Below are 20,857 nucleotides of genomic sequence, written 5' to 3' on the forward strand. Positions count from 1 at the left end.
AGCAATCAACGTGTTCTACTTTCACGTCGGTATCTTCCTCATTTTTAACATTCATATCAACTTCTTCAGACATGATGGTATCATACATCCACTGTTCTTCATCCATTTTAATAAAACATTTAACAAATACATATATATACAAAAGACTATATAAAAATATATACATATATATATATATATATATAACACAAATATAGCTCTTTACAATATATATATATATATATATATATATATATATATATATATATATATATATATATATATATATATATATATATATATCGCCACAGAATACATTTTCACTACATATTTTCATAAATATATTGAATTATAAAAAATAAAAAATAATATTATAATTAAACAAATGACTAATAAATATCATATAAATTTTAATAAATACATCATTCAATTAAATATTAAATTTGTTTAATTATCATTTGTTGTACTAAGCATCTAAATACATCATTCAATTAAATATTATATTTGTTTAATTTTCAATCATTGTAATAAACATCTAAATACATCATTTAATTAAATATCAAATTTTTTAATTATCAATTGTTGTAATAAACATCTAAATACAATATTCAATTAAATAACAAATTTATTTAATTATCGGTTGCTATAATAAACATCTATATACATCATTCAATTAAATATCAATTTTTTTTAACTATCAATTACTATAATAAACATCTAAATACAACAGTCAGTTAAATATCAAATTTGTTTAATTATCAAATTTTGTAAATAAATTAAATGTATAAAAAAATTCTAAATAAATTATAATTTTTTAAAAAATTCAAAACATACGGATTGACAATTCGTATGGCCATACGAATTGTCAATCTCTGTGGTTCATACGTATTAACAATCCATATGAACTATACAGATTGTCAATCTGTATGTTCTGGAAAAAAATTACGCATCTCTTTTTTTTTGGCGATGAAAAAACGCCAAACTTTATCGTATATTCGTAAACAACGCACTACACCACCGAAGACAACAAAAGCTCAAAAAATGACGCTAACAGAAGCAAGTTACACTAAGAGAGTGCGACGTAAAAAAAAAGACATTGTAGAAATGAAAAACCTGATTTGCTATTTATAACTAAGGATATTTTTGATATTTTAAAAATTTGTTGGGTGTACCAGCAAAAATATTGGGTGCCCCAAGCAGTTTCCTAAACCAAATTACCAAAAACACATTCTCTCTTCCAATGTTTTCCAACTTGGGAAACAAAACAATGTTTCGTGCGGTAGAAGTTGTCCTCATACAAATGCATACATGTATCTTTAATATAAATTTAGCCCTGCAAGTTCAGGATTTTTTAATTTTAATCTATAAAGCACAAATTTATGAAAACTAAAAATAAATAAAAAATATTAAAGGGACTAAAATTAAAAAAAAAAGGACTATAAATGAAGCAAAAAATTTGTAGGATCTAAAATTGAAAAAAAAAATATAAATTTACCGTAAATAAATTAAAATTTAAGCATATAAATTTAATACATATATTATTAGTTTACATGATAATATTAATGGTATGTATTATTAGTTTTGTTAACGGAAAAATTTGAATTTACAACTTTTTTTTTCTTTTATTCTCTTTATCATTAGACCAATCATATATTTCTTACTTAGTCTCGAGTTTAATAACGCTGTAAAAGACTCTACCATCTCCATACGCCCACATTTTCCTACTTTTGCATTTTAGCACTTTGCATCGCCAATAAATATGATCAGGGTGTAGTATAGTTGATGAGACGTGGACGTTGAGTCCATGGAGCACGTCACATGTAATATTCTAATCGCATGAAATTATTTGTGATGGCCTCACAAAGTTTACATGTTTATTTGACGAATTAACCAGAACTGGCCTGGAACAATGATTGCATGCTTTTGGCAAAAGAAACCAAAAACCACCAAACCAATTATCATGGATTTATTTTGGTTTATTGGCAATGTGATGTCATTTTATCTTCTTTTTTTTGTGTTTTCTTGTTGTTCCTGTCATAAATAGAACGGGTAATCATTTTTATGGTGAAGGGTCTCTTACTTTATTGAAGGGCCTTTTGTTTGATGTTTCTTACCAAAGTCTTGGGAGTGTGAGGATTTGACCGAGCCAAGTGGTACATACAAAAGACATTCTGATGCTTAAGTGAGTATTCAACTTAGAATTATTGATGATATATAATGAGTAAGTGAAAATGAATTAATCCTCTTACCCAAGGAGTTCACCCTTTTTTATACTAACCTTACTAAACCGTCTATCACATCATGATTACTAGTTGAGTAATACTCATCCTGATCATGCTTAAACACTCTTAATCAAGTGATCACCCCTAAGCAGTCTTAATGGTGATTATCATAACCGAGTGGTGCTCATTGTTCACACATGTTGAAGGCCGAGATATATGAATATTTAGTCGAATGATGTGTTCAATTTAAATGTGTCAGATGTCTCTTCGGCCTGACCGGATACTTTATCTGGTATACTTGTATTTTAATTCCTAAAATAATATTTTATTTATGTTTAATTTTGTTTTTTTATTGAATATTATACTATGCATATAAATTTAATTATATAACACAAAGAATCGAAGTATCGAGAAATATCAACGAAAGGTAGCAAGATCAACAACTTTAGGCTGTGATCAATTTTAAAAACTTTTTTAGTGATTATAAATAAATAGTTATAAAAATATTATATTAATTTTTTATTTTCTATTAATAGAATCAATAATGTGAGTACATGAATCAATTCGACAGCATCCTCTGAATATGATTGAACCTCCACTGCATGAAAGCCACCGTTGCTAATCTATAATGTTTATTGTTAGAACAAAATTAATTTAATTTAAAATAAATTTTATTAACATTCATTTAATCGCATACTTAATGATCTATAGAAAACCAAATACATTGACACTCAAATAAACAATGATATGTTTTTCCTTGTATATAAGATTGATTATATATTTATATTAATTGTTTGTCAAGTGTTCAAAAATCCTTAAGTAGAAATATTTCTTTTACCAATATTTTATAGAAGCAATCGTATATATAGTTTTATTAATGATAAAACTTAATTGCAATATTATATTTAGTTTGTTCTGCAATTAAAATAGAAATTTTATCTCAATAACTTATACAATATACGCATGTTATTAAAGTAAACACTAATTCTAATCGGAAAACCACAGTTCATATACTCTAAAAAATTCCATGCAACTTGAGCAAGGACATTTTGAGTAGCAACTTTGAATTTCTTTATTGCCTCAACAAGAGGTTTATAAAATGACACTCATGACACACATTCATATCTAACCAAGCGCAGCAAGAACAACTCTCTTTCTGAATTCTAACTAAAACTAATTCTTTCTGCCCCTCATAAATTTCCTTTTGTTTTATCCTCTCGATGGTCACACTAATACTTCATAGAATCATTTGTATAGTTTGATGTGAAACCAATAATTTTTAAAGTTTGAGTTTGAACTTAACTGAGAATTCTTCTTTTTGTAGGAAACTAGAATAGTACTCGTGCTTTGCACGATGGACAATTCAATTTTAATAAAAAATTAGCCAAGGCATCGACAACTTGATTGACTTCACGATAAATGTGCCTCCAAGAAAAAGTTTCATTCCTCTGAGCAATTTCTCTAATAGAGTGAACCATCTTTCAGTAGACAAGGGAATTAGTACAACCCTCCTCAATCATTTTTTTATTAATAAATATTAATTATTAATTTTTTTTAGTGAGAGAATCGAACCCATGAACTTCTCTTTTTTTTTTTTTATTATCAAATCAATCTTGTAACTCTTACCTCAATCAACTTGATGGCTGTTTTAGAGTCAGATTCATTCAACAATCAAACCATTAAAGCCTCTGGCTGTTTGAGTCAGATTCATTCAACAATCAAATCATTAAAGCCTCTAGACCAACACAGACACCCCACCCTGAAAATTGAACATTTTGAACATCAAGACATCGGGTAGTCCGATAATAGCCCAAACATTATGATTTGCATAGGTGAGTGTCTTTCTTCAAATCTATGCTATCTTGTTTGGATGGTGCCATGGTGAGTTTTCTTTCAATCTCCTTCCTGAAAAAAGTACCATCTTGAGCCATCCTCTGGCTTCACTTAGGAGTATCTTTGAGAAATACCTTGACAAGTTTCATGATGAGAGACATCACCAACCAACAATCCAGCATCCAGCCATGTGATGAAGTTCATCAGTTTTGATGTATACCTGTATTAACATTTCAGAAAGTAATGTAATGATCACGCCACTAATATCAAGTGTTCCCTGCAGTAAAAGGGCAATTCTAGTGCCCAAGGAGAATTTGACGATAACACGCCAAATTTTATGTGTTTCTACTTTCTTGGTCGTTGCTTCTGCCAAGTAGCTAAGTATGAATTGTAGCTTCTACTTGACTCTTGATGGTTCTAGTTATTTTTGTATATCTTTCAATCAATGTATTTTTATTTTTTATCTTTGACAATTTTCGTAAATGATATGCACTTGTATTGTTTATTCCAAACATTATGCCTTAAGTAAAGCAATTTTTTATCCATTCTATTCTATATAATTCCCCATTTCTCTTGAGTTTATGTTTTGAACCATGTTTTCTAACACCTTCTCTAGAGTATATGATATTTCTACTCAATTAGGAAGTGATTCACTTCTTTTCAACTATATCATGATTTAACTATAGCCTCAATAGCCTTTAATTCTACTGCTGTCTCCTTTTATTTTTTTCATGTTCTGCTTATCTTTTTATGCACTTATTTTTGTGCTAATACTGATGGATTTAGACCGGCGAATTTCAATTGTTCCCGAAAACTGAATGGTTTTGGAAAAACAAATGGTGAACTCATTGTTTTGAAATTGTGGCTGGATCATCCCCAGCACATATTTCAAGTAATTTTGCAAATTTTCACAAAAATTTGTAAAAAAAAAAAACAAATATGCAATACTAACAAGTCAAACTCCGGCATTAATTACAAACTTAATCACTACCTGACTTATCTCCTACCCTTTGACCCTTTCTGCTTAAAATTTCAAATTCAAATGCAACCCACTTTCAACTTTGTTTTTATCCCCTAATAGCTTGTAAGTTTTCAAGTCAACAATAGTTAAATTACCATATAAAACCTGTGACATTAGCACAAGAAGAATAATGCGAACATTAACAAAATATTGAACTACTGAAGTAACGTCTTAAATTCACCAAAAATAAAAAACAGTAACCTCTTAACTTTAAAGCATCAAATTGATATGATAATAAGTACTAGAGAGTAATTTAAGATGTTATACTTAAAATCATCAATTTAAATGCTAGCACACTTTCTGCCATCACTAAATATGCTTGTTTCGTTTCCAAACTAATGGGACCACATGAATTTCAGCCAATAAAATTACGTTTTAAAAGTGTTAAAGTGTGTGTTGTCAGCACTCCTCTACAACATGTTACAATGATCGTGAAGAAAAAAGATCAGACACAGCATATTTTCTCATAGATGCAGACAAAATGCAGGTTTAGCAAATCAAAGAGGATAACAAAAACTACTAATTATTTCACCATCAAAATGACTCAAGAATATAAAACTAAATATCATTCCAGAACTTTAAAGTAGCACATTACTAATATTCCTAACATAGACCTGCCAAAATTGTATGATAATTTTAAAATAAGCTTTGGAAACAAATGAAAAGTGTAAACTGCTTTCAACTCTCAGTCTGCTCTCTCAGCCTCCGAATGGTGCTCCGGACAGTGACAGCACTCGCAGTACTGTCAAGAAGAAAATGCACAAACAAATCATATCTTCAACCACAATAAAAAAGAAAACTATTAGCTGTAAAATACAGTGTGAAGGAAGATTCGTACTTCAATGTGTAAGCACCTCCAGCCTTCACTTTTCCACAATCTTTGCAGCCCCAAATACCCACGGCCTTCCTCTTAACAGCGTACTGAGGAAACAAACATATCATTAATAGTTGATCTTAGGCCACAGCAAATAACAGAGATGTTTATGACCCATGATATATCCCACCCTCTCAGACCAAAGTTAATTTCAACAAGTTTGAGTCTTAAAATTAAACCCAATATGTTTTTAGGATGAGTTCATAACCTCAAAATAATAATTTCAGGTTATCAGAATCAAGTCTAATGCCTTATATTCTTTTAAAAACTATAAGTTTGTTAAACAATTATGTATTAATAGACAAACTTATTGACTGAAAGAAACTACTTTGAACAACATGATATTACATATTGATATTGAAATATATTGTAACATATTCCTTTATTTATAATTCTATACATAATATTAAGATTGATATAACTGGTGCGTAACTCGATCTTATCTCATAGACTCTTATTATTGGGTGTGATTGAGATTCAGATCAGATTCAAATGAATAACTCTATCAACATTTTTGGACTGATAAACACAAACTTATCCCACAAACATTCCTATAGCCAATAGTGAACCCCAAAAACATTAGAAAGAAAAGAAAAGAAGAATATACCTTTCCACAGAACTCACAAAAGAATTTACTGTGCTGACTAACTTCCATCTTCTTGATTTGCTTCCTTAAACTAGCACCATATCGGGTGCCTGTAATTTGACACAGCATAAACATTAGTTATCACCTCGTTTTTTTAGACACGGATAAAAAAAAAAAAATTGTCTCTAACAGGTAAAGGGGCATCAACATCAACAACAACCCTTGATTTAATTTTACATAGACCATAGTCTAACATTCAAAACTCACTTTAGAATAAACACCGAAAAAAAAATACCCAAAAGATTCAACAAAGAATGCAAACAACTACGTACCGTATTTTCCAACAATACCGGCCTTCTTGGTTCTCTTGGTCTGGTCACATGCACACACACAAAAAAAAAAAACATAAATCATGTTAAAATCTCGAATTAGAAGAAACCTTAAAATTCCAGAAATACATCAGAAATAGACAGAGAAAGAGACAGCACCATTTTTTAGTGATAAGAGAAGAGGTATCGCTGCTACAAGTTAGAGGCGCGGCTGCTGAAGTTGAACCGTGAACGAGGGTTTGTTGCCTGAGTAAAAGTATAACAACGCTTTTGAGGGTAGATAGAATGATGGGCCGGCCTATTGCGGCCCATCTGTAAACCCATACCAATTAATTATTTAATGCACCAATTCTTTGCTTGTTGCACCTCCAAACTTTCCAATATCCCATTTTTACCCTTCTTCTTCCTCTCTCCCACCTCCCTGAACCACCACATTTGCGTGACCTCCACCACTCACACCCTCTTTCCTCTGTGCTGCCAGCCTGTCACCTCATCACCACCCAGATCTGCACACGCAAAATAAAGAAGGAAAGGTTGAATGAGGTGATTCATTATGGATTGTGTAATATGTGCGCTTATGTTGGTACAGATTGATCAATCCATAATATAGGTACGATGACAAAGTCTGCAGGGTGCGATGTGTGAAATAGACAAAAGAGGGAATAGGGTGTTGAAAGAACATGAACTGAATTTGGAGAAAAAAACAGTTTCTGGAAAATTCTCCTTATGCAATATTGTGCATTGATCAATCAATCAAAAAAGATTACAAGAGTTGCTATATATACAAGCAAAGCTATGATTAGGAAGATAAATAACTAAGAAGTTAAGTCAATAACTAACAAACAAAATTAGTTATTAACTAAAAGACTAAAAAGAAATACAAATGACAAAGAAATCATCTAATCCTAATACCCCCTCTCAAGTTGGGCAATGTATATCAACAAGGCCCAACTTGCACATATTTTGCTTGAAAGAAGTAGGATACAAGGCCTTAGTAAACATATAAGCAAGTTGACAACATGAGACAAGAGAATAAGGCCTTTGTGAATCTTGATTCAAATCAAATGACAATTCACTTCAATGTGCTTTGTTCTCTCATGAAAAGAGGGATTCTTTGCAAGTTGAATTGTAGATTCATTATTAGAAAAAGTGCAAAAAGGAATAGGAAGGGAGAGATGAAGATCATCACAAAGATACTTTATCCATTGTAATTCACAGGCAAGAGAAGTAAGAGCTATATACTCAACTTCGGTAGAGCTCCTGGAAACTGTTGATTGCTTCTTAGCCTTCCAATAGATCAAGGAATTACCAAGAAAAACACAATAGCCAGTGACTGACTTGCGACTAACTGGACATGTAGCTCAATCAGAATCAGAGAAAGCTTGGATCTTCAGGTCATTATCAACAGGATAAAAAAGACCTAAGCCTGGAGCACCCTTCAAATATCTTAGAATTCTTAAAGCAGCCTGTAAGTGAGGAGTTCTAAGCTTGGAAATGAACTGACTGACTTGTTACACAGCAAAAGCAATGTCTCGTCGGGTATTGGTTAAGTAAAGAAGTCTCCCAATAAGCCTCCTAAAAGAAGTGACATCCTCTAGAAGATTTCCCTCATCATAGTTCAATTTAATAGATGTGAATCATGCAGGTTTTGATGATGCTGAAAAAAATTCACTTGATAATGATTGTTATCATAAAAAAGGGGGAGAATGTGAATGTATGAATACATGATTTTGATGATGCCAAAGAATAATCAAACAAGGTTGCGGTCAAGATTACTTCAACAAACATTCAAAGGTTAAAGCATTGTTTCAAGATTAATACAAGGTTGCTTCAACAAACAAGCATTGCTTCAAGATTAATTCAAGATCAAGCTTTGCCTCAAACAAAGTGTTTCCAAGACATCCAAGGCTATGGTAATCGATTACCAGGCAGTGTAATCGATTACCAGAAGACAATTTTGAAAAAAAAAAGCTTTTAGAAGGGTTTTGAAATTTGAATTTAAAAGTTGTAATCAATTACCAACAAAGGAACTCTTGAAATTCAATTTGAAAAGTCATGAACCTTCAAAATATAACTATGTAATCGATTACCAGAAACCTATAATCGATTACCAGTGAAGAATTTCAGAAAATGATTTTTGAAAAGATACATCTCTTCAAACCATTTTGAAAAGGCACAAAGGGCAATTTGAAAAGGCACGAAGCGCCTATATATGTGTGTGTCTGACTTTGAAAAACAAGAGAGAGATATTCTAAGAAAACTTCATTGTCAAATGCTCTCTCAACAACTCTTAGGCAAGCACTTGCAAATCTATTGAGAGTTCATCCAGGAACTTCAATTTGTATCATCCACTCTAAATGAGAGAAATCTTTCTGTTCATCTCAGAAAGTCAATTGTAATCAAGAGACTGGTTGTCTCTTGAATTGTGAGTTTCCTGAACACAAGAGAAAGGGATTCCTTGGGTGTTCAAAAGTTGTAAAAAGGATTTTTACAAAGTTAGTGAAAATCTCAAATGGGTTGCTTGAGGACTGGACATAGGCATGGGAAATGGCCGAACCAGTATAAATCGAGTTTGCATTTCTCTCTTCCCTTATCTCATTTATGTTATTGCAATCAATTTTGTCTTGGACATAGGCATGGGAAATGGCCGAACCAGTATAAATCGAGTTTGCATTTCTCTCTTCCCTTATCTCATTTATGTTATTGCAATCAATTTTGTCTTGGACATAGGCATGGGAAATGGCCGAACCAGTATAAATCAAGTTTGCATTTCTCTCTTCCCTTATCTCATTTATGTTATTGCAATCAATTTTGTCTTGCACGTTTAAAGAACATTATTAAATTGATTGTTACTTCTTCTTCTGCATTCTGAGTCTATCATTTAGAAGGGGGTTAAAAGTTTGTTAGTGGGAAATTTTGAAACTTAATTCACCCTCTTCTTAAGTTATTGAGGCCACATGTTCAACAATAGAAGCATTGGCAGAAGAATTGGCTGGTTTGCAACCAGTAAGACCAAATTCATAAAGTATTTCTAAGCAATACTTTCTCTGATTCAAAATCAAGCCATTCTTAGATTGTGCAACCTCAAAGCCCAAGAAAAACTTTAAATCACCCAAATCTTTGATGTGAAACTGATCATGAAGCTGTTGTTTGACTGCATTGATTTCAACTAGACTATTTCCAGTAAGGACAACATCATCAACATAAACTAATAATGTTGTAAAGGAAGAAAGAGTTTGCTTGACAAATAAGGAATAATCTAAAGTTCTTTGAACATAGCCAAGTTGAAGAAGGGCAGAAGTCAACTTCTGATTCCATTGCCAACTAGCTTGTTTGAGGCCATACAATGATTTCTGTAGCTTACATACAAGACTAGGATCAGAAATGGGCATTCCAAGGGGAGGCTTCATGTAAACCTCCTCATGAAGGTCTCCATGCAAAAAGGCATTATCCACATCGAGTTGCTAAAGAAACCAATTATTTGAAACAACAACAGATAAGAGAAATCGTACAGTGGTCAATTTGGCAACTGGGGAAAAAGTTTCAAAGAAATCAACCCCTTCTGTTTGAGTGAAACCCTGAGCTACCCACCTAGCTTTATATCTTTCCAAGGTACCATCTACTTTGTACTTAACTTTGTAAACCCATCTACAACCCACAATAGGTTTGCCTGAAGGAAGTTGAACCAAAGACCAAGTGTTGTTAGCCTAAAGAGCCTGCAGTTCTGCCATCATAGCTTCTTTCCAACAGTCAAGTTTGTTGGCCTCTTTGAAGGAATGAGGCTCAGAATGAGCAGATATAGACATGCAAAAAGAAGTATGATTAGCAGAACATTTAAAATAAGAAAGAACATATTGCAAAGGATAAGGAGTTGTAGAATGAGTAGAAGTAGAATGAGAAGAAATATTGCCACAGTGGTAATCAAACAAATAACTAAGAGGTTTCTTGAGTCTAGTAGAAAATCTTACAGGACCTACAGTGATTGGAAGTGTATCATTGTGAGAAACAAATTTAGTAGAAGAAATGGACAAAAGGTCTATTACATGATTTTGATCAGATAAATGTTGATGAAATTCTTGAGTTTGAGTAAAAATATCAGCATCAACAAGAGAATCAAAATTAGACAAATCAGTAGAAACACCATTGAAAGTTCCATGATCAGTGTTATCAATAGCAAAAGGAAAAACTTTCTCATAGAAAATCACATTTCTTGAAACAAGAAAGGAATGAGAATGAAGATTAAAGAGAAGATAACCTTTTGTACCAGCCTTGTAACCAATGAAAATGCACTTGGAAGCCCTTTTATCGAACTTAGTTCTGCCTGAATCCAAAGTGTGAGCAAAAGCCAAGCAACCAAAAGTTTTGAGGTTTGAGAAATTAGGTTTAGAACCAAAAACAAGTTCAAAAGGAGTTTTATTAAGAAGTAAAAAAAAGGATGGTAACCGGTTGATAATATAGACAACATGTCTAATAGCATAAGACCAAAAATGAATAGGGAGTTTAGATTGAAATAACAAAGCACGACCAACATTTAAAAGATGTTGGTGTTTTCTCTCAGTAATACCATTCTGTTGAGGAGTCTCAGGGCAAGTATCACAAGGCTTAATAGAATCAAATGAAATTTCATTGTATTCAGAACATAGTTGTTGCAAAACTTTATTTGAGGTATGGCCTAGCCTAGAATGTCATAACATGGAACTATCAGTAGCATTTACAATAGAATCTGTAGTAGAATTTTTGTCCAAAACAATACAAGAATCTCTAAAAAAGGAAAAAGACTTCAAATCACTGGAATCCTACAGATGAAAAAGACCATGGTGTTGCTTAGCTACTCCAATCATTTTGAAGTTGGAGTTTCGCACAATGAGACAAAAGGATTTACAAAAAAGAACTAAGCAATCAATGGTATGAAGCAGTTTAGAAATGGAAACTAAGTGAACAGAAAAATTGGGAATATACAGAACATTCTTCAAAAGCAAATCACCTAAGTGAATATCACCAGCAAAGAAAGCAGTAACATAACTATTGTTAGGAAGTCTAACATGAATAAGGTTGATTTTCTTAAGAAAGGAAAAGGAAGATTTATTAGGACAAATGTGATTTGTGGCACCACTATTAAGAATCCAGAGAGAAGGGTCAATACCTGACTGATTAGCCACAGATGCTGAATGTGATTAACAGAAGTAGAAGAATCTTTGGTCTGTTGAAGAAGAGCTATGATGGCATTGTACTGGTCTTTGGACAAACAAAACTGATCTCGGGTTGAACTATCATCCAAAGCAGTAGTTTGTGAAGTTATATCAGAATCTACTTCAGCCAAGCTAGCAGAAGACTTGAAATTTGAAGATCCTCCTTTACCACGATTTCTATAACCAGCAGGAAATCCATGCTTGAAAAAGCATGTTTCAACAGTATGGTTGGTTTTTCCATAATGAGTACAAAGCTTATTGCCTTTAGGTCCTTTACCAGAATTACTAGGAACCTTGTGATTATTGGAAAAACTTTTATTGGAAGAGGTGACATTGGTATTGTCATTGACTGAGGAAAAAGCAACAATATCCGTAGGTGATTGTGAAGTAAAATCACCAACAAACTCTCTTTCATGTTGAAGCACAAGAGAAAAAGTTTTAACCAAGGAAGGCATAGGTTCTATAAGCATGACTTGAGATCTGATAGGTGCATAGACATCATTGAGGCCACACAAAAAATGGATCACACAGTCATCTTCATGTTCTTTCTTGAGTTTGGAAATAAGCCCACAGGAACAAGGACTAGAACATGTACACAGCAAGAAACATCTATACAATTCTAGTTCTTTCCATGGAATCTTTAGACGAGTATAGTACTCAGAAATGCTTGAGTTACCTTGCTTACAATTCTGGATTTAATCTTGAAGATTAGCAATGCAAAACTTATCAGAATGCGAAAATCGTTCTTTGAGATCTTTCCAGATTTCAAAAGTTGAATCCATCCACATCACCAATTGTTTGATAGCAGGACTCATGGAACGAGTGAGCCATGACATCACCATGTGATTGCAATGCCGCCAAGCTTCATGCATTGGATCTGTTGGTGGAGGACAAGGAAGTGTGCCAAAAAGAAAATGCTTTTTGTTCTTGGATTCAAGCGCCACAACCATATCACGTTCCCATTGATGAAAATTGTTTTCTGTCAGTGGTGGAAAAACAAGAACAATGGCAGGATTTTCTCCAAGATGAAGAAAATATGGATTGGCAGGATTGACAAGGTGATCAGAGGTTAAATGCTGATTTTTACAGCCATGATCGATTAAGAAAAGTAAGAAGAATTGAAAATGAAACTGAATTTCAGATGAACAAATGCAGAAGGATGATAAATGAAAAAGGCTTCGTGTGTAGGGATGTGTTCGAACTCTAGGACAGTCCCTAACTTTATCGGAAAGTGTAACGAGTCGTTAAAGTAATAATAAAACGGTAAGAAACCGAGTATCAAACTCAGGGAACTTGTTTCATTTGGTGAAGTTTCATTCAACAAGCATACATTGATATAAAGCCATGTAAACAGAATTGAATCAAAGGTGTATGTGTTGTAAATCTAAAAGAACTACAAATATGCTTATCAAAACGGGAGAGAAAACAGATGATTAAAATGTTCGATCCTTCTACTAAACACTTGATGTAATTAAAATATTTTTCTCTATTTAATGTTATTTCTATGTTCTATGTTGAGGACTAAAATACCAAACACCGATTCCTCGCGTGAATGGACTAATTCTAATTAAACTTCGTTCTCGGATGTCTCGTCAAACTTAGCCTAACCGAACAACATTACAATCACAACTTATCAAAAACTAAAACCCTACACTCTATGTCTAGCAATGCAGTTATCTAGCCTTGCTCTATCCAGTTCTAAGGATTAATACATTTTCCAATGCTAAAAATCCTAACTTTACACACCAATAGGTGATCAGACCAAAAGCATGCAATAATTAAGTGCAGATAGAAGCAATGAACACATACAACAACTTTAAATAGATAGTTAAGAATTTACATCAAGTTTTAGCAGAATTTCCCAACAGAGATACTTATCCTTCCATCACAAGGCAGCACCTTTCAGCTACAAGATGAGGGTTTAAGAAGAAAATAACAGATTACACAGTGGTGGGGATGTCTCTTCCACCTCTAGGAACCTAGAAATTACTCCTAAACCTAAGATCCTCTTGAAAGCTGAGGTTTTTGGCTTCCTTGCTCTGTTTTGCGCCTCTGTTCTGCTCTCTACATTCTAATCCACACTCTTTATCTACTTGATTTTTCCAACTTCAGCCTTAAAAAGGGCTTTCTGTCCTCGAAGGCTCGCTTAGCGCCATTTTTGTGCTTAGCGCGAGTTAGTGAATATCCGCTGAGCGAGCTGGGTGCGCTTAGCGTAGGAAGAGACAAACGTCTCACTGAGCGAGCTGATGACACACTGAGCATGCAGATGCTTCTAAGATTCTCCTCCAGATTCTCCCAACTCACTAAGCGGGCTGAGTGCCTCGCTTAGCGCATGATTCTCGCTAAGCGCACAAGCCTCGCTTAGCGAGACACCAATTGCTAGCCTTCACAAATTTCATCCTTTTTACCTGATATTGAAGTTGAAACACATTAAATTCACAATGTTGGGCATTTCTACTGAAAAAAATTAAACTAAACCTAAAAATATGTACAAACCTATAAAAAGAACCATAAATTAGGGAAAAGACAAACATTTTATAAAACTTTTCTATACAAAAGTTAGTTGTAAATGACGACTAACAAACTTCCCCAGATTTACAGTTTTGCTTGTCCTCAAGCAAAGAAAGAACAATTCACTTATCCTTAAGTGACAAAATCACAGTGGTTATTCAAAATTATGTTTGTTTCCAAGCATTCAATAACATGACACAAGTGGCATACAATGCTTCAATCAACAGCTTTTCACAAGATATGCAGTTTTTGAAAGATATGAACATGATAATTAGGCACACAAGTGAAGTGAGCTAGCAGACAAGACAAATATCAAGGAAGATTCAACAAGCCAATGCCTCACGGTCACTGTTCTCTCAAGCACAAGTGTTTAAGGCTTTTTCTCAATCAACAACCAACACAAGTCTCAATCTTTGCAATTCATCTCATATCATTCAGTCACAAACACACAAATTGAATCCGAAGGGCTTTTCTTGGCTTGTAATGAGGCTAGGCTGCAAACAAAATGTGGTTTTTCTAGGATGCAAAAATCTTAAGTTCTAGGAGAGCATTCATCCTTAGATCAACCCTTTTTCTCTTTTATTCCAGCTTTAATTACTTGCCTTTTTCATTTAAGGCACTTAGCTTTGACAACAACACACTGTTAGCTTTTATTTTTTTAAATTTCTTTCTTCTTTCTTCTTTTTTATTTATTTTATTTTAGCAGCTTTTACTTGCTGCTTATTAATTTTGCTATGTGTGTTGTCATCTTCTTACCACAATTGCTTTCACCCAATAAACTCCCCCAAATTTGGGACAAATTTTCCTTGAACTAAGATGCTCTCCTACAACCTAAGACAAGGTAGATGGAGATTACAATTTATAGGCTCAGGGTTCAAGTCAATCAATCAAACTTTCTACTCAACATGGGTGCAAGGGATAATTCATTCATGCACAAGGTAAGATTTTTGGCTAAGTAGCTATTTCAGTCAATCATGGCCTTCATCATCTTCAAACTCATGCATTCATTCAGTAATCAGTGATTCATGCAAAAATCAGTACCCAATGTTAGTCGTTCCCTCACAATTAAAGATCACACACTCACCGGGTTGTGGCTAGTGATTATCTTCACATTCAATCTGTCAAACCAACTAACATTTTCAACCATGAACCTAATGCATGTTCTTTCTCTTCTAATTACTGAATATTCATTCAAAGCATAAGATCTACGCATTACAATTCACTCAATTCATGCCATTGATTAATCCAATTCATTTAACAAACATAAGATTTTCAAATCAAATCAACCCACTGCAATAATAATCAAAATGCAAATTATTCAACAAGCTTTCAAAATTTTCTAACTAAATAACTGAACATAAAAACTATACTAAAAACATAAACTGAAAATAAAATGTATCTAAAGTAGAAAAATAAATGAAAGTCCTGTCAACAATCAACCTAAGAAGTAATGGGCTCGTCCTGAGCTGGTGCAGGCTCACCATAAGGTGAAGAAGGAGTATCCTGGGCTGGCTGAGGTGTCTCCAGTGCTGCTGTAGGCCAAGGATCCCAGGTACTCTGCGCCGCCTATAGATCTGCTGCATAGTTGGTGCCCTCGGCGCCTTCTTCACCCTAAGAGACCTCCACAACAGGTGAAGTAGCATGTGAAACCTATAGAGTCACCTCTAGAGTGGCCTCATGAGCAACCTCTGGCTCTGGTTGAGGCTCCTGGGCTACGGAAGCCTCACCTCCCCCTAAAGGAGAAGGTTGGACTCCTGGCCAGGCCACCTGTGGCATGAACTCATCCATGCTGATAAAAGGCCGATGCTGAGCTGAGTCATGCATACTCTGCATCACCAGTTATAAGCAACGGTGGATGCTCTACAACATAGGAATGGTGACTCAGAGCATCAACACTGAAATGATGATGATGGAGTAGAGGGATCTGGTGCTAGAGAATGAACAGGATAAAGTGGTGGTGCTGAAGTAGAAGGGGCTGGAGCCGGAGAAGGAGCAGGTGCAAAGGAAACAGGAGTAGCTGAAGGGGCTCGAGCACGTGCCTTGCGGGTCCCTGGAAATTCGATCGTGGGATCATCCAGGTTCCAATAGTTCTTCTTTATGTATGCCAAATTAATGGCAAGGCTGAGGGACTCAAAGGTCAGAGAACCTGAGACTACTCCTCGGACCACGCAGAGTGCGAAGATGAGAGCTGGAAAGCCGAGCCTCGAGGAGTTGGACTGGGCCATCTGAGAAATCTGGTGTGAAATGAGGAAGCCCACGTCCATGTCCATCTTCATCACAAGTCCATAAAATAACCTCGCCCTATCCATGTTCAGATAAGAGGTATGAGAAGTGGGGGCGAGGTTAGAATATGACAGCACGCTCCAAGTCTGGGCCAGCGTCGTCAGATCCTTCCTCAGGAACTTCCAGGGCGCTCCTTCAGCATTAAGATCAAATCTGCGCCCTAGAATACAAAGCTTGGAGGCAAGCTCTTGAGGATCCATGCGCAACCTGCAAAAAATAGAGTATGAGGGGTATTGCTCCCCTGGCTGAATAAGTGGTGGCGTCTCCAGGAAGGCATTCAGTGGTGTCGCATCAAATTTAATCAGCCGCCCTCTGACTCGGACCTATTTTGGTGATTTGTCTTCAGGGTCATACAGATTCGAGTAAAACTCCTTGACCAAGGCCACATCAATGTGCCCATCCATGAACTCGGTCAAGGCCTTGTGCTAGTTCCGCCTGATCAGCTCCCGACGGAATTCATCGTACTGAGTGACAAAGAGATTAATAACATTCCCAGGCCCCCTCAAAAGTGAATCTAGTGGTATCATAGGGTTCCTGGGGCCGAGATGTTGTGGCTTTCCTCTTCCTGGAGGCCATCTGCATAAAAAATGAGCACAAGAATCAAGTTAGACAGGTTTTTATTTCAACTGAAAACAGAAAAACAGACTAGGCGCTTAGCGAAACTGACTCGCTTAGCACGCCTTATGAAAATAACAGCACTCGCTTAGCACGCAGGGTGCACTTAGCACGACAACACAAAAACAAAGACTCTGGCTAAGCGAGACACACTCGGTTAGCTGAAATAGCACAGTGGCTAAGCGAGCATGATTCGCTAAGCCTTATTCTCTCACAGAGAGCTAATTGCGCTTAGCGAGACAGGCTCGCTTAGTGCAATACACTAAATAGGCTTAGTGCCAACAGGCACTTAGCCCAAACACACCTCTGGAACATAATTGGCTTAACAAGCAGGCTCGCTAAGCCCAATTCCAAAATAAAACAAAACAGAGAAGAAATTGCGCTTAGCGAGTAGAGCTCGCTTAGCGCATGAACAAAATCACAGAAAAACACAAATGCCTTGGGCTTAGTGAGATTGACTCGCTTAGCCCAGGCTTATTCAGCCAACAGGGTTGAGTGGCTTAGCGAGAGGACTCGCTTAGCCACCAACAGAAGACAAAAAGACTCTAAGAGTCTGTCCTAACAAACTAACTTGCTAAGCGCGGCATGTTGGCTTAGCGAGTTCATACAAGCTGAAAATAAAAACTGGAAATTTAAATACTCGCTCAACCCAAGTGCAGTGGCTTAGCAAGTTCATACAAACATTCAAACATATGTACAAAAATGATGAACACGCTTAGCGGGACAGGGCCGACTAAGCGAGTTCATCCAAAAACCCAGAAAATCAACAGAAATTGATGAACTCGCTTAGTGAGCAGGCTCGCTTAGCGAGATCATCGAAAAATCCAAAAAAATTATGGCTTGTCAGCCCCTCAACATAGGCCCCTATTAGGCCTCAGAACCTAATCAAAACACGGTAAAATTATGTACATTGTGCACAAAACAAAACCCCTAACAACATTGCATCTAAAGACTAACCTAATAGTAACATTGCAAAGCACAAAATCAAAGCTTTAAACTAGCTACACTAGTCTTCTATCCTAAGGTTCAAAGTAAAAATAAAAGTGAAGAGTTAAGAATGCTTACTTGGATTGCAGAGAAGATTGAGCACGAGGAAGCACAGAGAAGCAGAGAATAGAAGACGAGCACAGTGCAGATGATGCGAAAATGCCAGAAATGCTGAAAGTGAAGTGTTTTAATTTGCACAAAAGAAAACTGTCAAAGGCAATTAAGCCTTATTTTTGGCAGTTTCGACTGCCTTGCTTAGCGCAGGTCATTCGCTAAGCGAGCACTCAATGACTTTTGAGTTTTCAGAATTCAAACTCACACGCTTAGCGGGCAGACTCGCTCAGCCCAATTGGAAAATATGACATTCCAAAGAAGAAATTGGGCCTAGCGCGAAGGGTCGTGCTTAGTGAGTTATGTAGCTCTTATTGGTCTGTAACTCTCACTTAGTAGGCCATGGGCCGACTTAGCGAATAGAATGCTTACTGATGCAGTAGTGGGGCTCGCTTAGCGAGTGGCTCTCGCTTAGCGCAATTCCAAACCCGAGAGGGATTTGGGCTTAGTGGGTATGACCCGCTGGGCCCAATTCAAAATAAGGTCCAATAGAGAAGGAATTGCGCTTAGTGCACAGTTGGCACTTAGCGAGATGAAGTTGTGCGCTTAGCGAGATGACTCGCTTAGCCCAATTCCAAAAGACGAAATTCCATAGAAGTTTTTGGGCTTAGCGCACAAGGCTTGCTCGGCGAGACCCCTTTAGCCAATGAACAGGGGTTGATGCGCTTAGCGTGAGAAGTGACTCACTCAGTGCGTGAAGGATCATTCGCTTAGCGCACGAGGTGCGCTGAGCGAGTGGGTGACTAAATTTTTTTTCTAAGTGTTTCCATCCACAGCTTCCAGAAAAGCTTGATCAACCCCATTTTCAATGCAAAACATGATGATTAATCATTCAAACAATCACAAACAAGTATTCTCAAACTAGATGCAATGAACATAAAATAAAAAAAGGACTAGGTTGCCTCCCAGCAAGCGCTCGTTTAACGTCATTAGCTTGACGCATCTTACTTTATGGATCAGGGTCAAACTTGGTTCCAACCTTCAGAACCTTCTCCTCCTCAACTTCATTCATCTCAGTACAGACATTTTGGTCTAGCATCTGCTTTTCTTCCTCAAACAAGTCAAAGTTGATCTTCTTATTATCAATACCCATCTCCAGCTTCTTCTTTCCCGTATCTACCACACAGCTGGCAGTTAACATGAAAGGACGTCCCAAGATCAAAGGGATCTCAGAGTCCTCTTTGATGTCAATTACAACGAAATTAGTTGGGAAAGTGAAATGCTTTACTCGAACCAAAACATCCTCAATCACTCTATACGGCCTGGTAATAGAATGATCTGTTAATTGAAGTGTCATCTTGGTTGGCATAATTTCCAACTCTCCTAACCTCCTGCACATAGAGAGTGACATTAAATTTATACTAGCTCCCAAGTTAATGAGAGCTTTTCCAATAGACACAACACCAATAGAGCATGGTGTAGTGACACTTCCAAGATCTATGTGCTTCAGTGGAAGGATTCGTTGAATCACTGCACTACAATTTCCCTCCACAACAATGGTATCACTATATATGTACTTGTTCTTTTTGGTTAGCAAATCTTTCAGGAACTTTGAGTAGAATGGCATCTGCTGTAAGGCCTCTCCAAAGGGCATAGTAATCTCCAATTTCTTGAAGATATCAAGGAACCGAGCTAGGTGCCTCTCCTTGTCTTCTTTGAGGGTACCAAGGGGTATGGTACCTCCTTCCCTTCAGCTGGAGTTGCCTCTTTTTTCTTTTCACGAGCTAACTCACTCTTAGTTTTTCTCCTTTCCTTTTTTCTCTTTCTCTTTTTCATTTTTTTCATTTTCTTTTTCTTTTTCTTTTCCTTCTTTCATTTCTACATTTATTTTTTTCTCATTCACAATTATTGGTGTCTCTCTCAGCTGGTCATCATTTTCTTCTTCCTCTTCCTCTCCAAGTTCACACACTGGTTCCTGGTTCTCCTTAACTGTCCTCTCCTCATCCTCAATCATGGTTGCCATCCTACCTCAGGTCATCACAGCCTTGCACTCTTCTTTTGGATTTTGCTCAGTGTTCGCTCCAAAAGTACTAGAAGATTTTTTTGCAATCTGTTTGGCCAACTGCCCCACCTGGATTTCAAGGTTTTTGATGGCTGACTCCGTGCTCTTGTGGTTGGAAATTGAAACTTGCATAAACTGAGAAAGGGTCTCCTCCAGCTTTGTGATTCTCTCATATAGGCTAGTCCCTTGTTGTTGAGGCCTATTAGATGGTCCACCTTTACTGCTAATTAAAATTTGAACCATGCTAAAAACCTGAATATCCGCCTGCATTATAACCTTGTCTGGGCTGATTCCCTCCCATGTAATTCACTTCTT

At 35.9% G+C, this 20,857-nt stretch overlaps 2 protein-coding genes across 2 annotated transcripts; both read right to left on the bottom strand.

Annotated features, from left to right (window-relative positions):
• Positions 1 to 5,562: 5,562 nt before the first annotated feature.
• On the bottom strand, positions 5,563 to 7,149 carry LOC100784543 (60S ribosomal protein L37a). Its single transcript, XM_003521005.5, has 5 exons — positions 7,004 to 7,149; positions 6,848 to 6,887; positions 6,537 to 6,625; positions 5,894 to 5,976; positions 5,563 to 5,797 (listed from the first exon to the last, which is right to left on the bottom strand). Exons 1-5 carry the CDS (start codon positions 7,004 to 7,006, stop codon positions 5,734 to 5,736), a joined length of 279 nt encoding a protein of 92 aa, XP_003521053.1. The 5' UTR covers positions 7,007 to 7,149; the 3' UTR covers positions 5,563 to 5,733.
• A 12,340-nt stretch (positions 7,150 to 19,489) lies between these two features.
• LOC102668363 (uncharacterized) lies at positions 19,490 to 20,134 on the bottom strand. Its single transcript, XM_006577564.1, has one exon. It carries the CDS (start codon positions 20,132 to 20,134, stop codon positions 19,490 to 19,492), a length of 645 nt encoding a protein of 214 aa, XP_006577627.1.
• Positions 20,135 to 20,857: the final 723 nt, after the last annotated feature.

Source organism: Glycine max, chromosome 3, assembly GCF_000004515.6.
Source record: "Glycine max cultivar Williams 82 chromosome 3, Glycine_max_v4.0, whole genome shotgun sequence".
Classification (NCBI taxonomy): domain Eukaryota; kingdom Viridiplantae; phylum Streptophyta; class Magnoliopsida; order Fabales; family Fabaceae; genus Glycine; species Glycine max.